At 37.2% G+C, this 27,740-nt stretch overlaps 2 protein-coding genes and 1 pseudogene across 2 annotated transcripts in view; all 3 read right to left on the bottom strand.

Moving 5' to 3' along the window:
* col4a6 (collagen, type IV, alpha 6) overlaps nucleotides 1-27,740 on the bottom strand; it is a 254,616-nt gene that overhangs the window by 93,949 nt on the left and 132,927 nt on the right.
* LOC109083304 lies at nucleotides 5,265-9,856 on the bottom strand (annotated as a pseudogene).
* Nucleotides 19,903-20,714, bottom strand: LOC109083523 (lactose-binding lectin l-2-like). Its single transcript, XM_042728317.1, has 2 exons — nucleotides 20,315-20,714; nucleotides 19,903-20,150 (listed from the first exon to the last, which is right to left on the bottom strand). Exons 1-2 carry the CDS (start codon nucleotides 20,628-20,630, stop codon nucleotides 19,999-20,001), a joined length of 468 nt encoding a protein of 155 aa, XP_042584251.1. The 5' UTR covers nucleotides 20,631-20,714; the 3' UTR covers nucleotides 19,903-19,998.

Here is a 27,740-nt window from a genome sequence, read left to right as displayed (position 1 = left end):
ATATATATATATATATATATATATATATATATATATGTATATATATATATATATATATGTATATATATATATATATATATATATATATATATATAAATAAAACAAACACACACACACACACACAAACACACACATACAGTATATTGTTAGAGGGTCAAGTTATTATTGTTTTTCATAATAATTAAAAAGAAAACAAGTAGATAGAATAAAAAAAATAGAGAATGCCAGTGTTAGAGGGTCAATGTTTTTTTTTTATGTTTGTGTAATAAATAAAAATTAAAACAAGTAGACACTGTAGAATAGAAATAAAATAGAGAGTTCTAGTGTTAGAGGGTCTAGTGTAGATGCAAGAGATGTGTTTTTAGGAGTTTCTTGAAGATGGCTAAGGTCTCTTCTAAACTGCGTGAATCCAGTTGGGCAGGTCATTCTGCCAGCAGGGAAGAGTGAAGGTAAAAGCCAGTGAAAGTGATTTGTGTGTCTTGGGACGGCACTATAATGCACTGTCCACTAGCAGAACACAAGCTTCTGGAGGCACATAAGTCTGAAGTAGTTAATTTAGGTAAAGGGGTGCAGGGCCAGTGGTGGTTTTATTAGCAAACATCAAAGCTTTTATGCAAGCAGCTACTGGTAGCCAGTGCAAACTGATAAACAGATGTGTGACATGCGTTCTTTTTGGCTCGTTAAAGACTAATCTTGCAGCCGCATTCTGGATTAATTGTACAGGTTTGATAGAACTGGCTGGAAGACCTGCCAAGAGAGCATTGCAATAGTCCAGCCTGAACAGAACAAGAGCTTGAACAAGGAGTTGTGAAGCATGTTCAGAAAGAAAGGGCCTGATCTTTCAAATGCTGTGTAAGGCAAATCTGCATGACTGGGCGATTTTAGCAATATGGTCTGTGAAATTCAGCTGATCATCAGTCACAACTCCAAGGTTCCTGGCTGTTCTTGAAGGAGTTATGGTTGATGTCCCTAGCTGGATGGATCCCATACCCTACACAAACCAAGTCCAGGCCACCACACACACCACACTTACCCTTTTTATGTGTGTGTGTGTGTGTGTGTGTGTGTGTGTGTGTGTGTGTGTGTGTGTGTGTGTGTGTGTGTGTGTGTGTGTGTGTGTCAGCTAATATGTGATGAACTAAAAAAGAGAGGCATGTAAAGCAGAACTCACCCAAAAAGGCAAAAAAAAAAAAAAAAAAAATGAATGAGGGAAAGTGGGGGGACGGCGGGAATGCACAAGCCCCAGGCATCATATCGCACCCATCCACAACTAATCCACACCTCACAGCCTGGGATGCAAGTGTCTACTGGGGTCCCAGTTAACACAATCAATCAATGATTTTTTTTTTTTTTTTTAGTAATTTGATTTAATATTAATCATTGCTGTTACCTCGTCCCAACCCCCCTTCCATCCCTCATTCAATACCCCTTCCCACATGTGAATTAATAGGTGGAGGTGTATAATTGTGGTTGGTTTCAGGCAAAGAAGGTCAGTAGATTCATGACTGCTGGAAGGTGATGAGAGATGACCAAGAGGTCTAGAGTGTTGTTTTGGACAGTAGTGGACAGGCTTTCCATGTCCATGTAATCTATTAGTAAGTTCTTCCAAGTTGCAAAATACATGATGTTCCTTGATTTCCAGTTCATGAGGATTGTTTTCTTGTCTGTGTTGTTTACGTTGATTATGTATATGTCACTGTCACAGTCGTGAACTTTTAGTTTGTTTTCTTTCTTGACCTAGTTTTCCCTCGTGTCTGATTAGTTCATTCTGTTCACCTGTGTTAGGTTATTATCCTCGTTTATTCTGTGTATTTAAGTTGTTGTATCAGTCAAATTATTTTTTACTTTGTTTATTGAGTTTTTTCTTTTTCACACAACGAACATAAGGATACTGATAAACACAGGGCACAAAAATCTGGCTTCTTTGAAGCACCTATGAAATAACAAAAGAGAAAATACTGTCAAGTTCAACAGTATGATGAATAAATATTAATGGTAACACTTTACAATAAGATGTCATTTGATAACAATAATGTATTAACTAACATGAATGAACAATGAACAATACATTTATTACACAATTTATTAATCTTTGTTAATGTTAATAAAAATAAAGTCGTTCACTATTCATGTTAGTTCATAGTGCATTAATGTTTACAAACACAACTTGTGATTTTACTAATGCATTAGTAAATGCTGAATTTAACATGAACTAAGATTAATAAATGCTGTGGAAATATTGTTCATTATTATTTATGTTATTTATATATGTTAACTAATGTAATTAACTAATGTTAACTAATGAACCTTATTGAAGAATGAAAGCAGATGAGGCATTAAGTGCATGGCACTGAGACCAACTTAACATTTTACAGAGTTTAATGTAGCAATGTGGTCGCTAAGTTTTTTAAGATCAGTTTTAATCATGTAACTGTTAATAGATTTGAACAAAGAAATAAAGTATTACTAGGCACAGGCCGTATTGATTGCATATACAAAATAAGATGAGTAAAGAAAATGCAGTACTTATTAAAATAATCACCATTTACTTTAAAATGTGCTCCTGTGGCTCAGTGGTAGAGCCTTGCGTTAGCTGCGCAAAAGGTTGAGGGTTCAGTTCCCAGGGAACATACTGGTAAAAAATTGTTTATCCTGAATGCTCTGTAAGTCACTTTGCATAAAAGCGTCTGCTAAATGCATAAATGTACATATATGAACACAGAAAATTGTGGTTAATAGGTTAATATAACGTTTCCCATTCTATGACTAGTAAAATAATGACAACTTACTCTGACGAACACGACTCTCCTCGAGTAGCTGCGAGCGCTGCGTCTTCTTCTTGTGTGACAGGTGTCAGTGTTAAGCACAATACTGCCACCTGGGAGCTCAACCAGGTACTGACACTGGAGTATTTACATGTGGTGTTATCATAAGAGAACTGTTCATTTTAAATATTGTGGTTATCACTAATACCGGTATATCGTCACACACTAAATTAACATGATATCAATAATTGATGCTTTGAATATCAAGGTTATCATCAAAACCGGTATATTGTGACACCCCTAGTTTGTGCATTAAGAGGTTTTCTTTTCTTTCTTTCTTTATACAGTATATATATATATATATATATATATATATATATATATATATATATATATATATATATATATATATAGCTGCTACACAGTCATCAACATTTATGGGCTGGTTTGCTGAAAAGGCCATTGATAGTAATCGAGGTCTCCAGCAGAACACAGCATGCTCATCAACTCTTAATGAGACTAACCCGTGGTGGAGGCTGGATCATATTTACAGAGTTAGTAGAGTGGTGGTCACTAACAGAAAAACTGCTGTACCGAACAAATCAACGGAGCAGAAATTCGCATCAGAAACTCTTTGTAGAACATGGGCACCAACAATCCCATGTGAGACCCTTGAGAATGTGAGACATCAAGCACAAATGTGAATGATTACTGTATATGACCGTATTTTTATATGTTTTCTCTCTGTCTGTAGATGTGCTGTTATTCCTGCTATTCCAGCAGGTGAGTCTGACAGCTACTCGTGCGGTGGGATGGAGGGACGTTACGTTAATCTGATCATTCCTGGAGACATGAACACACTCAGTCTCTGTGAGGTGGCGCTATGTGGAGAAGGTGTAACAATATTTTTGTCAACAAAACAGTGAGGAGCGCTACTAAATTTTTAGAGTTGATTTAACTGACCCCTCCGTGAGAGAAAATGTTCTGAGAAAGGTGAGAGAAAGAAACAAATTCAACTGTCATGATTACTGTAAAACACCAGCAGCTCTCATCTGGTTTCCCTCTTTTGAAAAACCCACCTCATAGTCCTGAAGTTGACTGAAATTCAATGAAACCTTTAAATGTCTTTGTGGACATTTCGAGGCTTGCCGTGATTGTTTTTTGCTTCATTTGGAGATTTACATGAAACCTGAATTGTTACTGAAGATTTCAGTGATTGTATTTAAAATCAAGGTTATTTTAGAAAATTCACCAAATACTTTTACTAATAAGCTGATATTGCTTCAGAGCTGCTTTATGAGGAATTTTTTTAATCAGGGTTTACAGTGCTATGATAAAAAGAGACATGAAGATTTGAGCGTATTTTCATATCTAATCAGTTTAGTATGAATAGTATGAATATGTTATTTTCAGTAGGGATCAGCTCTGGCTGACAGAGGATTCACAAACGTGACTCTACGGTGGTCTCAGACCCCTAAACGGGTGATCCAGAAGGTGAATGCTGGTAAAAGTGAGTCTGTTCTCACAACTGTACAATAACACATGAAATAAGCTGCATAAATATGAATGATTCTAAATTTGTTTTGAGATGTAATGGGCAAATATTTTATTTACAGGTCGTTGTGGTGCAAGATAACACACTGGAAATCAACACTTCGTCTTTATTTCACAAACTGTACGTTTGTTAAAGACATTAATTGTGATTCTAAATGCATTGCCTGAAATTTCTTTATAATTATACTTACAATGAAAAGATTTAATTCACTTCTGCTTACTTCCTTTTAGTGCTTAATCATATATTTAAAAATTATAAAACATCGTGTGTAACTGAGTATTGTAAACAAAGATAGTAATACATATAATGAAAATAATCAAATCAATGTTAAATGTACATTCATACAACCCACAAGTATGATTTTAATATGTCAGTTGTGTATTCACTGTCATAGGCTATTTTATTTTTATTGTAGTATCTTGTGTTGTTTTATTTACTTACTATTTTTCCTGCCATTTTGTGTTGTAACTGTGATGAGGTGAACAGAATCTCATGTGAATGGAAAGAGAACAGCACAAGTGTTCACTGTTGTCCAATGACTTGCCTAATAAACCTAATTAATCTCTATGCCTTTAAATTGCACTTTAGTATTAGTATTTTGCAAAACAACAATAATAATATGTACTGTACAGTCAACATGGCAAAGACAAATTAAATTTAGACTTGAGAAAAATTATTATTAATGCTCACAAAGGTGAAAAGTGTCAAAACTGTCATGAGAAGTATTATCAAGAGACTCATACAGTGGAGAACAAGACTGGCAGATGCAGGAAGTGAAAGATTTCAAAAACTTTGGAAAGAAAATTAGTGAGAGAGGTTTCTAAAGACCCAAGAACAACTGCCAAGATACTAGTGATTGATTTAATCAAGTCTGGGATTGATGTCTCAATGAAGACAGTCACTAGAGACCAGCACAGGAAAGGATTGTGAGCTTGTAGACCAAGAAAAACTCCACTTCTGAAGAAAAGACACCTCCAAGCTAGACTGAAGTTTGCCTTGAAAACAGTACAATGATGAGTAAATGTGATGACCTTATGATCCCTCACAAAATTAAATTGACAGATGAATGTCTCATAATTTTGCAGTTATTAAGTGACACAAAGTACATGGTGAAAGAGTTTGACCGATAAGCAAACACACCCACAGAATAGTACATCAACAGGAAACACACATGCATTTGTAATCTTGAAATCTAAGTGTATCCATTCATTAATATCTGCTGCAGATGAAGTTGAGTTTGTCAGTTTCAGGACGGCTGATCCAGCGCTGATCTCCTCCAGACTGAACTGCTCCAGATCTCACTGTGTGTTCACAGTCCTCCTCTGATGTACCGTTCCCTGGAGCCCAGTTCTGATAGCACACGGTCTCTCCACTCACCCAGTACCAGACGCCCAAAATGTGAGAGTAACGTAAACCCAACCACACCTCCGCAGTAGACGCCAGTTTAACCACGTTCATCACCTCACGCTGAATCTCTTCTGAATGAACCGAGACCAGATCCACATGATTCTGTCTGCAGTATCTCAGAGCTTCAGACCACGTCAGATTCTCTCTGATCACAATCAGTTTATCTGGAAAACCAAACAAAACACAAGCAGAAACTAGAGAGAGACTGATCAAAAACAACATGCAGAACAAACACTGGGGATGAATTTGTCATGTCAGACATGTAGCGGGAACTTTAAGAGATCTGGAGGTGATGATGGATTGTGTGTGTTCTGTGAGTGTTGTGGCTTTCCTATAAGCAAGGGTAGGGTGGTAAGGTGTCCTTAACTCATATGCAGGAATAAACAATGTCTTCAAAGCAATATCCATTTCTTGACTTGGTAATTTAATGAACAAACAACATTTACAATAAAAACATGGAGCAATGGTAAGAACCCTGTGTTCCCGCCACCCGTACCTGTCTAAAGCCTTCTACACACTGCACGATTTTACCAATCCTATAAGATCATTGCTGGTCACACTGTGCAACATGGATCTAATAAACTTGGGTACGACATGCATGTAGACTGTACGATGATGACACCTATTGACTCGTAGGCTACGACACACGTTTCTATAGAAGAATAAAACGTCATTAGTATGCGCTGGTGGTAAACAAAAAAAGCATAATGAATCACATTTTGACAGTTGTACTTTTGTGTGCTGAAAAAAAGTGGGAGCGGTGAAAGAGGAAAAGCAGTTTTATGTATTAGTGCCAAGTCGAGTTGATTTTATGTCGCATTTTTACTGGTTTTTCAATAAACATGGGTTGTAACTGCAAAGACACTGCGCCATGAACATGCTAAATTTCTGACACTGCCAGAAAATTATCGTAGGCTATCTCTGTTAACAAGACTGTGACAACGGCCATCTTTGAACCTCTCTCACTGTACGGCATAGGACCACCGATTAGGAGCCACAATCACAGAAATCGCCATGATTGTTACACATTGCCAATCTTTTGTCTGGGACAGCGTAAAATCATGCAGCGGCTTAATACAACCTTGAGGGGAGGTTAATATCATGATGTTAAACAGGTGATCTTCATCAACTCACAAAGTGCACATCGCCCTCTAGTGGTGAAATAACTATTACATTTTTGGTTCCTACAGTGAGGATCTACTCACCTTCATGACACACAAAAGGAAAACGGTCATTGCAGGAGATGTCATGCCATTGTCCCAGAGAGTCATATTTGACTACTGTACAGTTTTCATTATTCTCATTAATGTTAGGTTGAGTAGAATCCCAGTATCTGAATGAAGAGTTACTCTGATCTGACCACTGCCATGAGTCTCTGACTCTGAACAGACCGATCCAGGCATCAGATTTCATGATCTTCTCAGCTTGTTGATTCTCATTCTGGTTTCTCACACTGACCAGATCAATGTGATTCTCTCTGCAGTAACTCTGAGCATCTCTCCAGTTCTTCATCTGATCGATAAAGACGAATCCTGTGTTTGCTTTCAAGATAAACAAAAGCAATGCTTAAGTATCTCTCAAACACTTACACTATAAATAAATCCTAAAATGGCAATGTGACATACTCATGGTTGAGCCTATAACTGAATAGCTTTAATAGTGAGTAATTTGTGCCATTACAGTTTGTAAACAGTATCTGTATATTTTGATATTAATATGTCATTCTGTGGTGGTATAATAACAGTGGCCACAAAACATGTAATAATAAAACTTTACATAAGGGTATATAAGAGTATTTATTCTTTAATAATGTTTGATAATTATGTCAATAATAATTTTTGATAACAATGTTGATAATAGTACAGCTTCAACCACCATCCATCATCTTTACCAGCAGTGTTAAAAAGGCCATTAATTATAATTAGAATAATGAGTGCTGACTACGTCTTTGCGCAACAGCCAATCAGCATTTGCGATTCATTTATAACGTACATTAACGTATACAAGCTAATAACATGAGACTATTGTGTCTTTAAAGCAGTGCTGCACTCTCTGTATTCATTTTATACTTAGTACATCGATGTTATTTATTTATATTTCATCTGTGATTCAGTGCAATTTAACTGTCAAAAAATTTAATCTGTTCTAAAGTTGTACATGACCTAATGCTCATGTAAGTGGAACAAAACCAGACAAAGCACCGCTGTTAAGCTGTAGTCTATGTGATACCGAAAGCTGTTTACTGTTTAACCTTGGCATAAAGAACCACACAAGAAAGAGGAATGCAGTCGGTCATTTACAAATATCTGCCTTAATTTACAGGCTTGAACAAGGATGAGTTGCCTATCCAACAGGACGGACCGTTTTTACAACTCCAATAAAACACAGTTAGGTTTCTTAAGAAATAACCTACACAATTATGCAAAAGTCCATTTTTATCCTCTTCTTCAATTTGACAAGCATGTAAATGCAGTTTTACTCAGAAAGGTGTAGCAAAAGTGAAACACTGTCTTTCTAGTAAAGGCCTTGAAATTGTAATTCATGCACTAATTTAATCTAGATTGGATTATTGTAACTCTCTATACATTGTCCTACCTCAATCTACACTATCACAGCTACAGATGGTTCAAAATTCAGCAGCCAGATTGTTAACAGGAACAAAGAAAAGGGATTAGATCTCTCCTGTCCTTGCCTCATTGCATTGGCTCCCTATAAAATTCAACTTTAAGATCCTTCTTTTCACACACAAGGTAATGCATAATTCAATCCCGGATTACATTTGTGATCTTATTAGGCCATACACGGCATCAAGGTCATTAAGATCTTGTGACCAGTTACTTTTATAAGTCCGTTGTTCTCTCTGCAAATCAAAAGGTGATTAAGCTTTGATATCTGTAGGTCAAGCTCTGGAACAGTCTGCCTTTGAACATCAGGTTCTCTCCATCACTGGATGCTTTTATATCCATCTTAAAGACTAATTTTTACTCTCTAGCATCCGAGTGCAATGGCAGTAATATGACATAGAAAGTTTTGTTCCACTTTAATTATTAACTCTTTCACTATACAATGTACCTATAACATTTACGGTTACCACTATATATGTTTATACTTATGTCAATTTTTTTATATAGAAACACACTCAAACACTTAAAAAAAAAGAAAAAGAAATAAAAAACACCCCTAATAACTGAGTGTTGTAGTGACAAATTAATGGGTTACTACCAAATATAAGACACCCGTCAACTACATCTATCAACCAAGTCTCTTGTTTATCTCTTGTTTAATGTGTATTACATTAGATGTTTGTACTCACTGTTGTTGCAGATGAAATGCTGGGCAGCACTACATGGAAAATCATGCCATTGTCCATTTCTCATCATAGCACAATAATCTCTGCCTTCTGGTTGTGTATGCTCCCAGTTCAGATAGAGCGCAGGTTCACCTGAAGACCACTGCCATTCATCACGACCCGTCTTCTGCAGCCCAGACAAAATGAAAACCTCCAGACACAATGATCACTCGTTCATGTCGTTCATGTTGTCCGGTGGCCAGACTCTTCATTCTGCAGTTCATGCATCTCATGTTGTCGACGGTGGCCAGATCTGTGTATTTCTTTCTGCAGTATCTCTGAGCTTCAGTCCAGGTCTTCATCTCATTTATAAAGTTATACTGATGCTGAACACATTCAGATACGGAGCAGAGAGCTGTGAAAGAGAGGCGCTGCTTTAATGCTTTTCATAACAGTATCAAACCTAATGAAACTAGAAACCAGAAATAAAACCACAAACACTCACCAACGAGAAGAAGAATGAAATATAGAGTTTGCTCCATTTCTGAGGAAGAATAAGAGAGTAAAACACATTGTAGTAATAAAAAATATAATTAAAAAATTAGCAGCAGAACACGATTCATATTCATTTAGACAGTATTAACATTTCAAAAGTCTAATTCTGCTTAAAGAACAAACTTTAGAAGTTCTTACTTTAGAGGTCGTGTGTTTCTCTCCTGAGTCTGATGTTTCTGTCTGTAGCTTCAAACCGTGTGATTATCATATCTGCTTTCATCCATCATTCAGCACGTCACTTTATTTGTTTATTACCCTAAACAAAAGCCCTTTATATTTTTCTTCCTCGTTCTTGCATGTCCACATTTTTCTCTGTGTTGGTATAGAACTGGAGGGCCTGGGCCCTGCAGAGTTTTGTTCCAACCCTGCTCCAACAAATAAGCCTGAGGTACTTGATTAGTTGAATCAGGTGTATTTAATTAGTGTTGAATCTAAACTCTGCAGGGCTCTGGACCTCCAGGAAATGAGTTTGTCACCCCTGTTCTGTACTGTGGAGTAGCATTTGCTTACAGTGGCTTAGCATTTGCATTTCCTTCTCTTATAATTTGTTTTCCAAATTCTTTCATCTTTGATCATGTCAGTGATCAACAGCAGTTTTTGCGTCCCAAACTAAACACAATATTTCCGATATGATTTTTCTCAATGCACACAGTGTAATGACCAACAATGAAAAGACAACAGCAGATGTTCACTGATCAACATGTGTGTGATCACCTCCAGGCCTGCGATGACTATAACAGGGGAAAAGAGAGAGAGAGATTAGGTTAAGAAAAATATAATGAAACTTTCATACTAAGACTCATGATCACATTGATTTATGCATTTGTACAGTGCAACTACAGCACTGAAGCTGCATATATACTGCAAAAATGCCTTTAAACATAAGTTAACATAGCAGGAAATCATGTCGATCCAAGCCTGTATGATTTAATTTCTTCTGCAAAACACAAAAGATGACATTTTGAAGAATGTTTCGAGTCCCATTAACTTCCACAGAATTTCTTCTCCATACTAGAGCAGTCAACAAAGGTTTGAGACTGTATTTTTGTGCCATCAGCCAATCAGTGGTGAAGTGATGTGAAATGATGCAAGAAACCAGGAGTTTGTTTAATCATAATCATACTTTATCTCAAGAGTAAAGAGTAAGAGATACATACCAGAAAGTATAAAGATACTGTACGTGGAACCTCACACATCATTTGTGTATTTCTTCTTTAAAAAAACCTTTTTACATGTTACTTCCTCCATATGTGTATTTTTATCCATGTATCTTGCTGTTGACTGTTACTGCTAGGATTATAATGGCCTTAAAGTAGGAAATACTGTGCTGATATTCCCCTCATTTGCTTTTTGATTCCTTATAGGCAGTGCTACGGCAGAGCAGGCACTTTCAGGGCCTCGGGCAGCGTCTCTTCTAATAGTGAAACTTTAAGTTCATTTTCTTCAAGAACAGCGCCGCTGTTACCTCGTTTGTGAGAAATGTCATGTAGCTTTTAAGTTGAACTATTTTACAGATAAAATCGTTAGCACATGTGTGTTTGTAAGGAAGAGAGCGGGAGAACGTACATGCTTTCCATGCATAAAACGTAATCTAGTGGCAAAAACATGGAAGTAATCTGTCGTATTTATCCTATTACTATATTTATTTGCTTGGCCAGTGTCGTTGTGGGTTTTGGTTATTTTGCTGTTTTAGGCTATAAGGACCTTTAAAATCACTGAAATCATTTGGCCAAGTGATATGTACATGTAATGCGGTCAAGACCTGCCTGGAACGTTTGCCGTGCATTTCCCTGAAAATAATTGCACACCTTAAAACTTTTGTCAACCAATTAGATTCAAGCATTCAACAGCCCCGTAGTATAACATGTAATAACTGTATAGACATTTAAAAATGGGGGCGGGGGATGGGGGATGGGGGTGGTTATGGGGGGGCCCTCTTTTGAAAATCTGCTTAGGGCCCCCAAAATGCTAGGGCCGGCCTTTGAAGTTTGTATGCTTAAAAATAAACAAATAAATAAAATAAAAATAGTACCTCAGATGTGTGTATCTTCAATATGCTGCTGATGATTACATTACTGCTCATTACATAACACTTCATTTCAGTTTCAACTAACTAGAAATTCACTTCTTTTCTGCTTGTTGGTGATCGTCTCTTTCACTTCCACTTGATTTGTGTATATAGTGCATATTTAACTAACATTTGTAACTCAAACTTCTATATTCTCCATGTGTTCATGAAAGGAAACACAGCAGGTGAAGTGAAGAGAGAGTGATATAGAAGGAAGTGAGGAGAGACAATATGTCACGTGATGAGCATTTAAATGAGTTGTCCTCAATAAACTGTAAAAAAACTCATCATAAAAAAAAGAGACGGATGGCTTCAGTCAGCATGATGAAGTTCTTCAGGTGCCTCTGGATCTTACTGGATAAAGTACAATAGACATCTGTTATTTTACTAGATTCATGCTAATATTAACACTGAGGCTTTTTTTTTTTAATCATCATTTGCATTGTGTACTTACTATGGGTTAATGAGATTTTTTCTATTTTTGAAAGATAATTTTATGCTCAACAAGGCTGCATTTAAAATACAGTACACAACAGTGAAATAGTATTACAATTACAATTTAAATAGCTGTTTTCTATGTGAAGATCTGTTAAAAATGTCATTTATTTCTGTGATCGAAGCTGAATTTTCAGCATCATTACTCCAGTCTTCAGTGTCACATGATCTTCAGAAATCATTCTGATATGATGATTTGCTGCTCAAGAAACAGTTCTGATTATTATCAATGTTGAAAAAAAAAGTAGTTCAAAGTAACAGCCTTTATTTGATATATATATATATATATATATATATATATATATATATATATATATATATATATATATATATATATAACATTATAAATTACTTTTGAACAATTTAATGCATCCGTTATGACTAAAAGTATCAAGTTACTAATTACTGACACCAATCTTTTGGTCATGTAGGTCAGGAATTTGTTTGTCTCTGGTATAGTTTTTTACTCAGTGTATTTTTATAACATATGCTTTACTAATCAAATTTTATGTTAAACAGAATTTTATATATATATATATATATATATATATATATATATATATATATATATATATATATATATATATATATAACAGCTATATCAACAGTAGAAACAACAAAATGACAGTAATGAGAGTAATAATAATAATAATAATAATAAACTCTTAAAGAATAGCAGGGAGAATGCCTCTATTCTCTCCGTGGACACGGCATAAATTAGTCCCCGTCCATGTCATGTCCAACAAGATGGAGTGTCAAGGAGACACCACACACATTCATTTACATTTATATTTTTACACTTTTATCCAAAGCAATGATGAAAATAGAATCAATCAAAACCAACAAAAGGGCAATAATATGTAAGTGCTAAACTGCAAAAAACACGTAGCAAGTTTATATATATATATATATATATATATATATACAAACCCTATTCCAAAAAAGTTGGAACACTGTACAAATTGTGAGTAAAAAAGGAATGGAATAATTTACAAATCTCATAAACTTATATTTTATTCACAATAGAATATAGATAACATATCAAATGTTGAAAGTGAGACATTTTGAAATGTCATGCCAAATATTGGCTCATTTTGGATTTCATGAGAGCTACACATTCCAAAAAATTTGGGACAGGTAGCAATAAGAGGCCGGAAAAGTTAAATGTACATATAAGGAACAGCTGGAGGACCAATTTGCAACTTATTAGGTCAACTGGCAACATGATTGGGTATAAAAAGAGCCTCTCAGAGTGGCAGTGTCTCTCAGAAGTCAAGATGGGCAAAAGATCACCAATTCCCCCAATACTGCGGCGGAAAATAGTGGAGCAATATCAGAAAGGAGTTTCTCAGAGAAAAATTGCAAAGAGTTTGAAGTTATCATCATCTACATTGCATAATATCATCCAAAGATTCAGAGAATCTGGAACAATATCTGTGCGTAAGGGTCAAGGCCGGAAAACCATACTGGATGCCCGTGATCTTCGGGCCCTTACACGGCACTGCATCACATACAGGAATGCTACTGTAATGGAAATCACAACATGGGCTCAGGAATACTTCCAGAAAACATTGTCGGTGAACACAATCCACCGTGCCATTCGCCGTTGCCGGCTAAAATTCTATAGTTCAAAAAAGAAGCCATATCTAAACATGATCCAGAAGCGCAGACGTTTTCTCTGGGCCAAGGCTCATTTAAAATGGACTGTGGCAAAGTGGAAAACTGTTCTGTGGTCAGACGAATCAAAATTTGAAGTTCTTTTTGGAAAACTGGGACGCCATGTCATCCGGACTAAAGAGGACAAGGACAACCCAAGTTGTTATCAGCGCTCAGTTCAGAAGACTGCATCTCTGATGGTATGGGGTTGCATGAGTGCATGTGGCATGGGCAGCTTACACATCTGGAAAGGCACCATCAATGCTGAAAGGTATATCCAAGTTCTAGAACAACATATGCTCCCATCCAGACGTCGTCTCTTTCAGGGAAGACCTTGCATTTTCCAACATGACAATGCCAGACCACATACTGCATCAATTACAACATCATGGCTGCGTAGAAGAAGGATCCGGGTACCGAAATGGCCAGCCTGCAGTCCAGATCTTTCACCCATAGAAAACGTTTGACGCATCATAAAGAGGAAGATGCGACAAAGAAGACCTAAGACAGTTGAGCAACTAGAAGCCTGTATTAGACAAGAATGGCACAACATTCCTATTCCTAAACTTGAGCAACTTGTCTCCTCAGTCCCCAGACGTTTGCAGACTGTTATAAAAAGAAGAGGGGATGCCACACAGTGGTAAACATGGCCTTGTCCCAACTTTTTTGAGATGTGTTGATGCCATGAAATTTAAAATCAACTTATTTTTTCCCTTAAAATTATACATTTTCTCAGTTTAAACATTTGAAATGTCATCTATGTTGTATTCTGAATAAAACATTTAAATTTAAAAATACCACACAATTACACACATATACAAATCACAAACTGAAAATATTCACAACTTTCACTCTAATCTATATTTTATACACATACACACAGTGGGTACGGAAAGTATTCAGACCCCTTAAATTTTTCACTCTTTGTTATATTGCAGCCATTTGCTAAAATCATTTAAGTTCATTTTTTTCCTCATTAATGTACACACAGCACCCCATATTGACAGAAAAACACAGAACTGTTGACATTTTTGCACATTTACTAAAAAGAAAAACTGAAATATCACATGGTCCTAAGTATTCAGACCCTTTGCTGTGACACTCATATATTTAACTCAGGTGCTGTCCATTTCTTCTGATCATCCTTGAGATGGTTCTACACCTTCATTTGAGTCCAGCTGTGTTTGATTATACTGATTGGACTTGATTAGGAAAGCCACACACCTGTCTATATAAGACCTTACAGCTCACAGTGCATGTCAGAGCAAATGAGAATCATGAGGTCAAAGGAACTGCCTGAAGAGCTCAGAGACAGAATTGTGGCAAGGCACAGATCTGGCCAAGGTTACAGAACCCTTCCTAGAGCTAGCCGTCCGGCCAAACTGAGCTATCGGGGGAGAAGAGCCTTGGTGAGAGAGGTAAAGAAGAACCCAAAGATCACTGAGGCTGAGCTCCAGAGATGCAGTAGGGAGATGGGAGAAAGTTGTAGAAAGTCAACCATCACTGCAGCCCTCCACCAGTCGGGGCTTTATGGCAGAGTGGCCCGACGGAAGCCTCTCCTCAGTGCAAGACACATCAAAGCCCGCATGGAGTTTGCTAAAAAACACCTGAAGGACTCCAAGATGGATGAGACCAAGATAGAACTTTTTGGCCTTAATTCTAAGCGGTATGTGTGGAGAAAACCAGGCACTGCTCATCACCTGTCCAATACAGTCCCAACAGTGAAGCATGGTGGTGGCATCATCATGCTGTGGGGGTGTTTTTCAGCTGCAGGGACAGGACGACTGGTTGCAATCGAGGGAAAGATGAATGCGGCCAAGTACAGGGATAACCTGCACGAAAATCTTCTCCAGAGTGCTCAGGACCTCAGACTGGGCCGAAGGTTCAACTTCCTACAAGACAATGACCCTAAGCACACAGCTAAAATAACGAAGGAGTGGCTACACAACAACTCTGTGACTGTTCTTGAATGGCCCAGCCAGAGCCCTGACTTAAACCCAATTGAGCATCTCTGTAGAGACCTGAAAATGGCTGTCCACCAACGTTTACCATCCAACCTGACAGAACTGGAGAGGATCTGCAAGGAGGAATGGCAGAGGATCCCCAAATCCAGCTGTGAAAAACTTGTTGCATCTTTCCCAAAAAGACTCATGGCTGTATTAGATCAAAAGGGTGCTTCTACTAAATACTGAGCAAAGGGTCTGAATACTTAGGACCATGTGATATTTCAGTTTTTTCTTTTTTAATAAATGTGCAAAAATGTCAACAATTCTGTGTTTTTCTGTCAATATGGGGTGCTGTGTGTACATTAATGAGGAAAAAAATGAACTTAAATGATTTTAGCAAATGGCTGCAATATAACAAAGAGTGAAAAATTTAAGGGGGTCTGAATACTTTCCGTACCCACTGTATACACACACACACACGCGCACAGACACACACACACACATATACAGTATATTGTTAGAGGGTCAAGTTATTATTGCTTTTCATAATAATTAAAAAGAAAACAAGTAGACAGAATAGAAAAATAATAGAGAATGCCAGTGTTAGAGGGTCAATGTTTTTTTGTTTGTTTTTGTTTGTGTAATAAATAAAAATAAAACAAGTAGAGACTGTAGAATAGAAATAGAATAGAGAGTTCTAGTGTTAGAGGGTCAAGTGTAGATAGAAGAGATGTGTTTTAGGCGTTTCTTGAAGATGGCTAAGGTCTCTTCTAAGCTGCGTGGATCGAGTTGGGCAGGTCATTCTGCCAGCAGGGAAGAGTGAAGGTAAAAGCCAGTGAAAGTGATTTTGTGTCTCTTTCGGACGGCACTATAATGCACTGTTCACTAGCAGAACACAAGCTTCTGGAGGCACATAAGTCTGAAGTAATGAATTTAGGTAAAGGGGTGCAGAGCCAGTGGTGGTTTTGTAAGCAAACATCAAAGCCTTGAATTTTATGCGAGCAGCTATTGGTATCCAGTGCAAACTGATGAACAGAGGTGTGACATGCATTCTTTTCGGCTCGTTAAAGACTTGCTGCTGCGTTCTGGATTAGTTTTAAAGGTTTGATAGAACTGGCTGGAATACCTGCTAAGAGAGCGTTACAATAGTCCAGCCTGGACAGAACTAAAGCTTAAATAAGGAGTTGTGAAGCATGTTCTGAAAGAAAGAGCCTGATCTTCCTAATGTTGTGTAAAGCAAATCTGCAGGACTGGGCGTTTTTAGCAATATGGTCTGTGAAATTCAGCTGATCATCAATCATAACTCCAAGGTTCCTGGCTGTTCTTGAAGCAGCTATGGTTGATGTCTCTAGCTGGATGGATCCCATACCATACACATACCAAGTCCAGGCCACCACACACATGCCACACTTACCCTTTTTATATGTGTGTGTGTGTGTGTGTGTCAGCTAATATGTGATGAACTAAAAAAAGAGAGGCATGTAAAGCAGAACTTGCCCAAGGCAAAAAAAAGAGAGAAAAAAACAGGATGAGGGAATGTGGGGAGACGGCGGGAAGGCACGAGCCCCAGGCATCATATCGCACCCATCCACAACTAATCCACACCTCACAGCCTGGGATGCAAGTGTCTACTGGGGTGCCAGTTAACCCAATCAATCAATGAATTATTATTTATGTATTATGTATTTTTTTTTAATTAATTTGATTTAATATCAATCATTGCTGTTACCTCGTCCCAAATCTCCCTTCCATCCCTCACTCCATACCCCTTACCACATGTGAATTTATAGGTGGGGGTGTATAATTGTGGTTGGTTTCAGGCAAAGAAGGTCAGTAGATTCATGACTGCTGGAAGGGGATGAGAGATGATCAAGAGGTCTAGAGTGTTGTTTTGGACAGTAGTGGACAGGCTTTCCATGTCCATGTAATCTATTAGTAAGTTTTTCCAAGTTGCAAAATACATGGTGTTCCTTGATTTCCAGTTCATGAGGATTGTTTTCTTGACTGTATGTGTTGTTTAAGTTGATTATGTATATGTCACTGTCACAGTCATGAACTTTTAGTTTGTTTTCTTTCCTCGTGTTTCTCTTGACCTAGTTTTCCCTCGTGTCTGATTAGTTCATTCTGTTCACCTGTGTTAGTTAATTATCCTTGTTTAGTGTGTGTAATTAAGTTGTTCCCTTTCAGTTCTTCCTTGCTTTATTATTAAATTTAATTAAATTATTATTAAAATTATTTCTTTGACTGTCTTGGTTAATATGACTGCAGATGAACAGAAAATGATAACAGATGATCTTTCTGTCTGTAGATGTGCTGTAATTTCCACTCCCATTTTAGAAAATCAAGGTTATTTCCGAAAATTCACCAAATACTTTTACTAATAAGCTGATATTGCTTCAGAGCTGCTTTATGAGGAATTTTTTTAATTAGGGTTTACAGTGCTCTGATAAAAAGAGACTTCAGATTTCAGATTTCAGCGTATCTTCATATCTAATCAGTTTAGTATGAATAGTATGAATATGTTATTTTCAGTAGGGATCAGCTCTGGCTGACAGAGGATTCACAAACGTGACTCTACAGTGGTCTCAGACCCCTAAACTGGTGATCCAGAAGGTGAATGCTGGTAAAAGTGAGTCTGTTCTCACAACTGTACAATAACACATGAAATAAGCTGCATAAATAGGAATGATTCTAAATTTGTTTTGAGATGTAATGGGCAAATTAACCCTTTGCATTTATCAGACGCTTTTATCCAAAGCGACTTACATTGCATTCAGGCTATACATTTTTTTTTAGCTAACATGTGTTCCCTGGGAATCGAACCCACAACCTTTTGCGCTGCTAACGTAATGCTCTACCACTGAGCCACAGGAACAGAGCAAATATTTTATTTACAGGTCTTTGTGGCAATGAAAGATAACACACTGGAAATCAACACTTTGTCTTTATTTCACAAACTTTACGTTTGTTAAAGACATTAATTCTGATTCTAAATGCATTGACTGAAATTTATTTATAATTATACTTACAATGAAAATGTTTAATTAACTTCTGCTTACTTCCTTTTAGTGCTTAATCACATATTTAAGAATTATAATGCATCTTGTGTAAGTGTGTATTGTAAACAAATAGAGATGGTAATAAATATAATGAAAATAATCAAAGAAATGCTAAATGTACATTCACACAACACATGAGTGCAATTTTAATATGTCAGTTGTGTGTTCACTGTCATAGGCTATTTTATTTTTATTGTAGTATCTATATATTGTTTTATTTATTTACTATTTTCCTTTCATTTTGTGTTGTAACTGTGATGAGGTGAACAGAATCTCACGTGAATGGAAAGAGAACAGCACAAGCGTTCACTGTTGTCCAATGATTTGCCTAATAAACCTAACTTGCCTAATTAACCTAATTAATCTCTATGCCTTTAAATGGCACTTTATGCTGAGGATTAGTATCTTGCAAAACAACTAGTAAATTAATATGTACTGTACTGTCAACATGGCAAAGACAAAAAAAAAAAAGTTTAGACTTTAGAAAAATAATTATTAATGCTCACAGAGGAGAAGGATATACACGTGTGTCGAAGCGTTTTCAAGTGTCAAGAACTGTTGTGAGAAGTATTATCAAGAGACTCATACAGTGGATAACAAGACAGGCAGAGGCAGAGGCAGAACAATTTCAAAAACTTTAGAAAGAAAACTAGTGAGAGAGGTTTCTAAAGACCCAAGAACAACTGCCAAGATACTAGTGATTGATTTACCTTTATTAAGTCTGGGATTGATGTCTCAACGAAGACAGTCACTAGAGACCTGCACAGGAATGGACTGTGAGGCTGCAGACCAAGAAAAACTCCACTTCTGAAGAAGAGACACCTCCAAGCTAGACTGAAGTTTGCCAAGAAAACAGTACAATGATGAGTAAATTTGATGACCTTATGATCCCTCACAAAATTAAATTGACAGATGAATGTCTCATAATTTAGCAGTTGCAAATGACACAAAGTACATGGTGAAAGAGTTTGACCGATAAGCAAACACACACACACACAGAATAGTACATCAACAGGAAACACACAAGTGTTTGTAATCTTGAAATCTAAGTGTATCCATTCATTCATATTTGCTGCAGATGAAGTTGAGTTTGTCACAATCCTCCTCTGATGCGCCGTTCCCTGGAGCCCAGTTCTGATAGCACACGGTCTCTCCACTCACCCAGTGCCAGATGCCCACAGTGCAGGAGTGACGTAAACCCAATCACACCTCCGCAGTAGACGCCAGTTTAACCACGTTCATCACCTCATGCTGCATCTCTTGTGAATGAACCGAGACCAGATCCACATGATTCTGTCTGCAGTATCTCAGAGCTTCAAACCACGTCAGATTCTCTCTGATCACAATCAGTTTATCTGGAAACCAAACAAAGCACAAGCAGAAACTAGAGAGAGACTGATCAAAAACAACATGCAGAACAAACACTGGGGATGAATTTGTCATGTCAGACATGTAGCGGGAACTTTAAGAGATCTGGAGGTGATGATGGAGTGTGTGTGTTTTGTGAGGATCTACTCACCTTCATGACATACAAAAGGAAATAGGCGGTTACAAGAGATGTCATGCCATTGTTTCTGAGCTTTTGGTTCAATCACTGCACATTTTTCATTACCTCCAGCATTATCAGGTTGACCAGACTTCCAGTATCTGAATGAGGAGTTACTCTGATCTGACCACTGCCATGAGTCTCTGAACAGACCGATCCAGACATCATCAGATTTCTTACTATTATTCATGATCTTCTCAATCTGTTGATTCTCATCCTGTTTTCTCACACTGACCAGATCAATGTAATTCTGTCTGCAGTAACTCTGAGCATCTCTCCATCTCTTCATCTGATTGATAAAGATGAGTCCTTTGTTTTCTTTCAGGATAAACAAAAGCAATGCTTAAGTATCTCTCAAACATTGACACTATAAATAAACCCTGTAATGGCAATGTGATGAATTTATAATTGGGCCTGTAATTGAAGAGCTTTAATAGTGAGTAATTTGTGCCATTACAGTTTGTAGTTGTATAGACACATTCTCTATAAATACAGATAAAAGTGTCTTACATCTAGGTCCCATTCATTATGTGATACAAAAGCAAATGCTGTGACACAGTTTTGAAAAAAGAGACACAGAATAGAAAAGACCATTTTAAGTTTAAAAGATAAAGAACATTTCCTCTGCACCTATTAATAACTCTGGGATTAGAAACTTAAGTGTCTTAAGTTTTCCAAATCTTAAGGCTTTTTCTTCTCTGTTATACAGAAAAATAAAGAACAGCCCTTATAGTGAGTTGTGTAGGATATGGTCGTTATTCAAAAGTCCAAAAAATTATTCATTTATTATTATTGACACTGACATTTTTTACATTTATTTCCGGAGAGATATTATTGAGTTAACAGGCTATGGTGGTTTTGCTGTTGTAAACACTACCGTTGCTGTTGTAGAAACCACACTTACTGGCAGCCGCAGATGAAGCTACAAGAATACTTTTTTGTGCGCAAAAGAAAAAAAACAATTTGACTTCTCCGCATCAACCTGGTGAATACGAGGTTTCCGTTCAGATCAAATCACAACAATGTAGGAAACGGATCCAGCGTGACGCAGCTGACACAGAACAGCATACGTCCAGCGGATATTCTCCAAAATGGCACCAGGGTGATGCGGAGGAGACGAATTGTTGAATAAAGTGTTGTTTTTTTTCTTTTGCGCACAAAAAGTATTCTCGTAGCTTCATATAATTGCGGATGAACCACTGATGTCACATGGATTATTTTACAGATCTCCTTGCTACGTTTCTGGACTTGGGAACATTTCAGTTGTAATGTTGTCTATGCAGGGTCAGACAGCTCTCAGATTCCATCAAAAATATCTTAATTTGTGTTCTGAAGATGAACAAAGGTCTTACGGGTTTGAAACAACATGAGGGTGAGTAATTAATGACAGAATTTTCATTTTTGGGTGAACTAACCCTTTAATGCTTTTCATAACAGGATCAAACCTAATGAAACTAGAAACCATAAATAAAACCACAAACACTCACCAACGAGAAGAAGAATGAAATATAGAGTTTGCTCCATTTCTGAGGAAGAATAATATAGATAAACTCATATTTTAAATATTCACAGGTTAATTTTGGTATAAAACATGATTTCAGGGATAATAAACAGGCACTAAATCCACCAAATACATTAATTCAGATAATATTAACATGTCTAAAGTTTAATTCTAGTTGAAGAATGAAGATGTGAGTTGTTCTTACTTTAGAGGTTGTGTGTTTCACAACCACTGCTACGCTGATGACACTCAACTCTACTTCTCATTCCAACCAGATGACCCGACGGTAGTTGCTCGCATTTCAGCCTGTCTGAGTGACATTTCTAGCTGGATGAATGACCATCACCTTCAGCTCAACCTTACTAAGACTGAACTGCTGGTGGTTCCAGCTAACCCATCATTTCATCACAACGTCTCTATACAGCTGGGTTCGTCAACCATAACTCCTTCCAGGACAGCCAGAAACCTAGGAGTTGTGATCGATCATCAGCTAAGCTTCACAGACCATATTGCTACAATAACCCGGTCCTGAGATTTGCCTTATACAACATTAGGAAGATTAGACCCTTCCTGTCAGAGCAAGCCACCCAACTTCTTGTCCAAGCTCTTGTTCTCTCCAGACTGGACTATTGTAATGCTTTCCTGGCGGGCCTTCCTGCATGTTGTATCAAGCCTATGCAGCTGATCCAGAATGCAGCAGTGAGGGTTGTCTTCAATGAGCCAAAAACAGCTCACATTACTCCTCTCCTCATCAGGTTACACTGGCTACCAGTAGCCGCTCGCATCAAATTCAAGGTACTGATGCTTGCCTACAAGACGACCACTGGCACGGCACCAATATGCCTAAACTCACTAGTTCAAACTTATGTGCCCTCCAGAAACATGCGTTCTGCAAGTGAACGGCGCCTTGTGGTGCCATCCCAAAAGAGGTTCAAAATCACTCTCACGGACCTTTTCCTGGACTGCGCCCAGGTGGTGGAATGACCTCCCAATCTCAATTCGAACAGCTGAGTCTTTACTCATTTTCAAAAAACATCTAAAGACTCATCTTTTTCACCTGCACTTAACCAACTAATACTAGTACTTACCTTTTCTTTTTTTGTCTATCATATTCTAATAAAAAAATAAATAAATAAAAAAACCCTGGCTACGTGTTCTGTACTAGACTAACTGAGACTTGTCATAACACTTGTATACCGTTGTTGTTCTCTTGTTGATCTGATTGCTTCTATTGTTCTCATTTGTAAGTCGCTTTGGATAAAAGCGTCTGCTAAATGATTAAATGTAAATGTAAATGTAAATGTGTTTCTGTTCTGAGTCTGATGTTTCTGTCTGCAGAATCAAACTATATGATTATTATATCAGCTCTCATCCGTCAATCAGCACGTCACTTCATTTGTTTATTACCCTAAACAAAAGCCCTTTTCATTTTTCTTTCTCTTTCACATGTTTTTCCCATTTATTTCAATTCATTAATTTGATTTAATTTAATTTAATTTAATTATTTTATTTGTGTGTGTGTGTGTGTGTGCTATTCTTTGTTGCTGTAATTCTGTGGAAGTGTGTTAATTTGAATGTGATGGAGACGGAGAGTCTGTATGTTCTGTAATGAAGTATTGTATTTCCACAGCAGCTTCACAGGAACAACCCACCTCAACATTTGCATTTTCTTCTCTTACTGTTTGTATTCCATGTTTTACACCATGGAAACCAACAGCCAGTGGTGGTCAGTAAGGGAGTAGCTTTACTTCGTTACTGTACTTAAGTACATTTTTTAAGTATCTGTACTTTACTGGAGTAGTTTTATTTTGAATAACTTTTACTTTTACTTCACTACATTCCAAAGCATAAGATCGTACTTTTTACTTCACTACATTTCATAAAACATATCGTTACTCCTTATAATATATCACGTGCCCCGACACGCAGAAGCGGTGTCTGATTCAAGAACGAACTGATTCTTTTCAATAAACCTTTTAAATCGATTCGCAAATCGCAACAAACGATTCATTCACGAATTAGAATGATTCGATTGCAGCTGTTCTCGAGTCGTCAACTCACTGATTCAAATGAACCGTTTAGCGCGAGTCTCCAGTGAACTGAATTCACAAGTAAGAACCGGGATATCTTGAGCGACTGATGCTTCTAAAAGTAAGTTACTAATGTCGAATTTTAGGATTAATTATTGTAACTGAAAACCATATTTAGGTCAAAAGTTGTTTGTGAACTAAATCTGCTGTAAAGGGTGATCTATTTAAGCCCACTGAAATGCTTGAATGAAGACACATCAACATCAGTGTTTTAGGTAAAAAAAGGAAACATTAAAATAACACAGATTAAATAAAATAACTCATGCACGTTCAAATTCCCCGCTGCCGTAACGTTTAGTTTTATTAAAATGCTACGCATTTAGCCCTATGTGACCTCTGTTTTTATATTGTTTATCAACAGTATAAATTTTCATATTGTTTGAACATGACGTGACATACAGACATACTCAGAATTCGTGCTCTGCATTTAACCCATCCAAAGTGCACACACACAGCAGTGAACACACACACACACACACACACACACACACACACACACACACACCCGGAGCAGGTGGCATCATTTATGCTGCGGCGCCCGGGGAGCAGTTGGGGATTCGGTGCCTTGCTCAAGGGCACCTCAGTCGTAGTATTGCCGGCCCGAGACTCGAACCCACAACATTAGGGTTAGGAGTTAATCTCTCTAACCACTAGGCCACAACTTCCCCCCGTTTGGATTAACTAGCCAAGTAGACATATGAATGTTTATTCATAACCATACTGAAAATAAGTAAATATTGTTAGCTGATGCTAACTGTCTAGTTAACAAACTTGCTGGTGCTAAGTTGAGGTAATTTTTAGATATAAAGTCCAAATAATTTTATTCAACCACCTAGATATATTATATCTGGGGGAAAAAGAAAGCATGTGATGTTCAGTACAAATTAACAAAATTGGAAGTGATACCCTCAAGTGACACCCTCTCAGGGCATTATTTCACACCACGATACAAACACCAAAAACAAAAAATAAAAAAAAAAAAATAATTATAAAAACATAATATATACTTACCTTAAAATGTTCTCTTTCTAACTTCAGGCCTTATTCTCATGTCACATATAACTGTGATGTTCTGCAAAACAACAAACTTTAAAACACTTTTTTTCTTACTGGTGAAGATCAGATGGTCAACTCTGTTTTCTCCCAGGTCCATCGCAGTGTAAGCTTCACAGTGAACATTACTACATCACTCTCATCAACGCAGTCCACATCAACAACAAAAATATATCTTGACTCTATATAGTGGTTATTTTGTAAAATCCCGGGTATTTTGAGCAGTAGGATTATAAAAAAATATATGCTAATATAAAATTTAATTAAGTAGCCTATATAAAATTGCTAAATAAATCTATCTATCAGTACTTTTTTACCTAAGTACATAAAAAATCAAGTACTTTTGTACTTTCACCCCTTGAAAAAGGAGTACTTTTACTTTTACTGGAGTAATATTTTATTATACGTATCTGTACTTTTACTCAAGTACTTGATTTGTGTACTTCGTTTTCCACTGCCAACAGCATGTTTCTGCATCCCAAACTAAACATAATGTGTTCACAAAATTTGAACATATTCTGTCACCATTAGCACAGTATCTGTTGCGTCATCATGAGTGCTATCACACAAAGTAACAAAAACATGCAAATAAAATACAGCAGCAACAACACACTCAACTCTTTATTTATGGAAATCATAGGAACAGAGAACTTCCACATTATTTCACTATGTATGCAGGTGACATTTCCCCCTTTTCATATAATGTCAACTTATATAACAGTAAATTTCATTCACTGGTGTTACAAAACATGCTTGCATCTGATTTAAAGGCTACTTTAACCTCTTTCTATTTTTTTATTTATTTATTTTTTTATTTTTTGCTGATCAGTATGCATAAGAGGATCTTCAGGCCTGCAATGATTATCATTAAACATGAAAAAAAATAATAATAATCAAACCACGTGAAAAAGTTCCTTTTTAATCCTAAAACTCATGTTCATGTAAATGCCATTTTTACACTGAAACACAAAAGCTTCATAAGATAGCACAAAAAGGTGCATAAATAGGCTACACATGAGTTATTATCAGTCAGGGGCCCATTTCTCCTCCGGACAGATGAAACCAGCTTAGTGTGGTTTAATTCCAGGCTGCAACACAAGTCATGGCCTCCTAATAATACCCATCCACTGAACTGGCTCTATCACTCTTGCTCCTCTCCATCTATGCTATGGCACTGTTGTACTGTGGCTGCTGATGCATCATCCAACTGGATGCTGCACACTGGTGGTGGGTGATGAGAGACCCCTCATATCACTGAAACACCCAAAGTGTTATGCTTCATTCAAATATTAATGATTTGTAGATGTTTTATCATACAAAAAGCACAAATGGATCAAACATTCGGCACTCAGCCTTCCTCAGTGAATTATTTAAAGGTGACCTATTATGTAAAAATCACATTTGAACACAGTTGTGTGTCTGCAGTGTGTGAAAACAACCAGCATTTAATGGTAAAAATCCACCCACATTTTTATTTATTTTTTTATATTCCCAATAAATCATAAACAGTCTCTCTAAACAAGCGGTTCCAGATTTCTCCCTACATTGACGTCATTGTGGGGAAAAAGTTCCGCCAATGTGTGATGCTCTCTGCCCTATTAGCATAGACCCCGCCCTGAGTGAGAAGAAGGAGTCCGCCATTACTGTTTTCTTGCTGTAGCTGCTGGAGACACAATGTCAGCGCCAAAGAGGCATTACAAGTGTCATGTGATGGGATGCACCAACAAACATAGGAGTCTCCATAGACTGCTGAGGACACAGTGGTTAAATTTCCTTTTCGAGAGAAATGTCTTGGGAAAAAAAAACAACAGTCCTACATGTTTGTGCTAATCATTTTAGACTGCATCACAGTTCATTTAGTTCAGCGCTGGAGTTTACAAAGGTTGTTTATGAAAGAGGGATCGATACTTTGTGTGTGAACGTCAACTCCAGACAAAGTAAGTATCACGAGTCATATTTTGTTTTCCAAATTGCCTTTCTGAAAGAGCTTCTTGGCACTCTGTAAGGCTAATGTTGCTAAAACTAACATTTCCTCTGCCTGTTTTCACTGATGCTGCCTTCACGTGCTACCAGAATGATTGTAAATAGGAATGCATACGAAAGCAATGTTAAGTTGACCGCTTGAATTTGTCGAGCTCAAAATCACAAGTGGGACTTATAAAGTTTGTGATAGCATGTGAAGGCACCTTGAGACTAGCTATGTTTATTATTTTTATCACCTATCTGTGTAATTCATAAACGTGCAGATTGTCCTGTGTTGTTGTTGCCTGTATGCTGGTGTTCTGACGATTTGTGCTACACTGTCAGATTTTGCTACCTCCCATTGAAACAGTAGGTAGCACAATGTGACAACAAAAAATGCTACCCATCAGATTATGCTTTACGCCTACACCTACCCCAACCCTAAACTTACCCTTACAGTAATGCAAAAACAGTAATTATGTGTTCTTCAGCGTGAGAAAATTGACACAATATTGATGTGCACATGCACAGTAAGCTCTGGTAGGACAATATGACCATTAGGACGAAATGTCAGGACACTGGAGCATGAGCTCTTGAAGCCCCACCCTCATCTGAAAAGGGAGTTGGGAGCACCAGCTCATTTGCATTTAAACGGACAAACACAAAAATGGTGCATTTTGCCTCATACCCTAAAAGTGGCAATTTCAACAAGTTATAAAAAATTATCTGTGGGGTATTTTGAGCTAAAACTTCACATACACATCAGAGACATCATTTACATCTTGTAAAAAGG

This window comes from Cyprinus carpio, chromosome B7, assembly GCF_018340385.1.
Source record: "Cyprinus carpio isolate SPL01 chromosome B7, ASM1834038v1, whole genome shotgun sequence".
NCBI lineage: Eukaryota > Metazoa > Chordata > Actinopteri > Cypriniformes > Cyprinidae > Cyprinus > Cyprinus carpio.
Note: the sequence above shows the minus strand (reverse complement) of the source record. Positions and strands in the feature narration are given on the sequence as shown.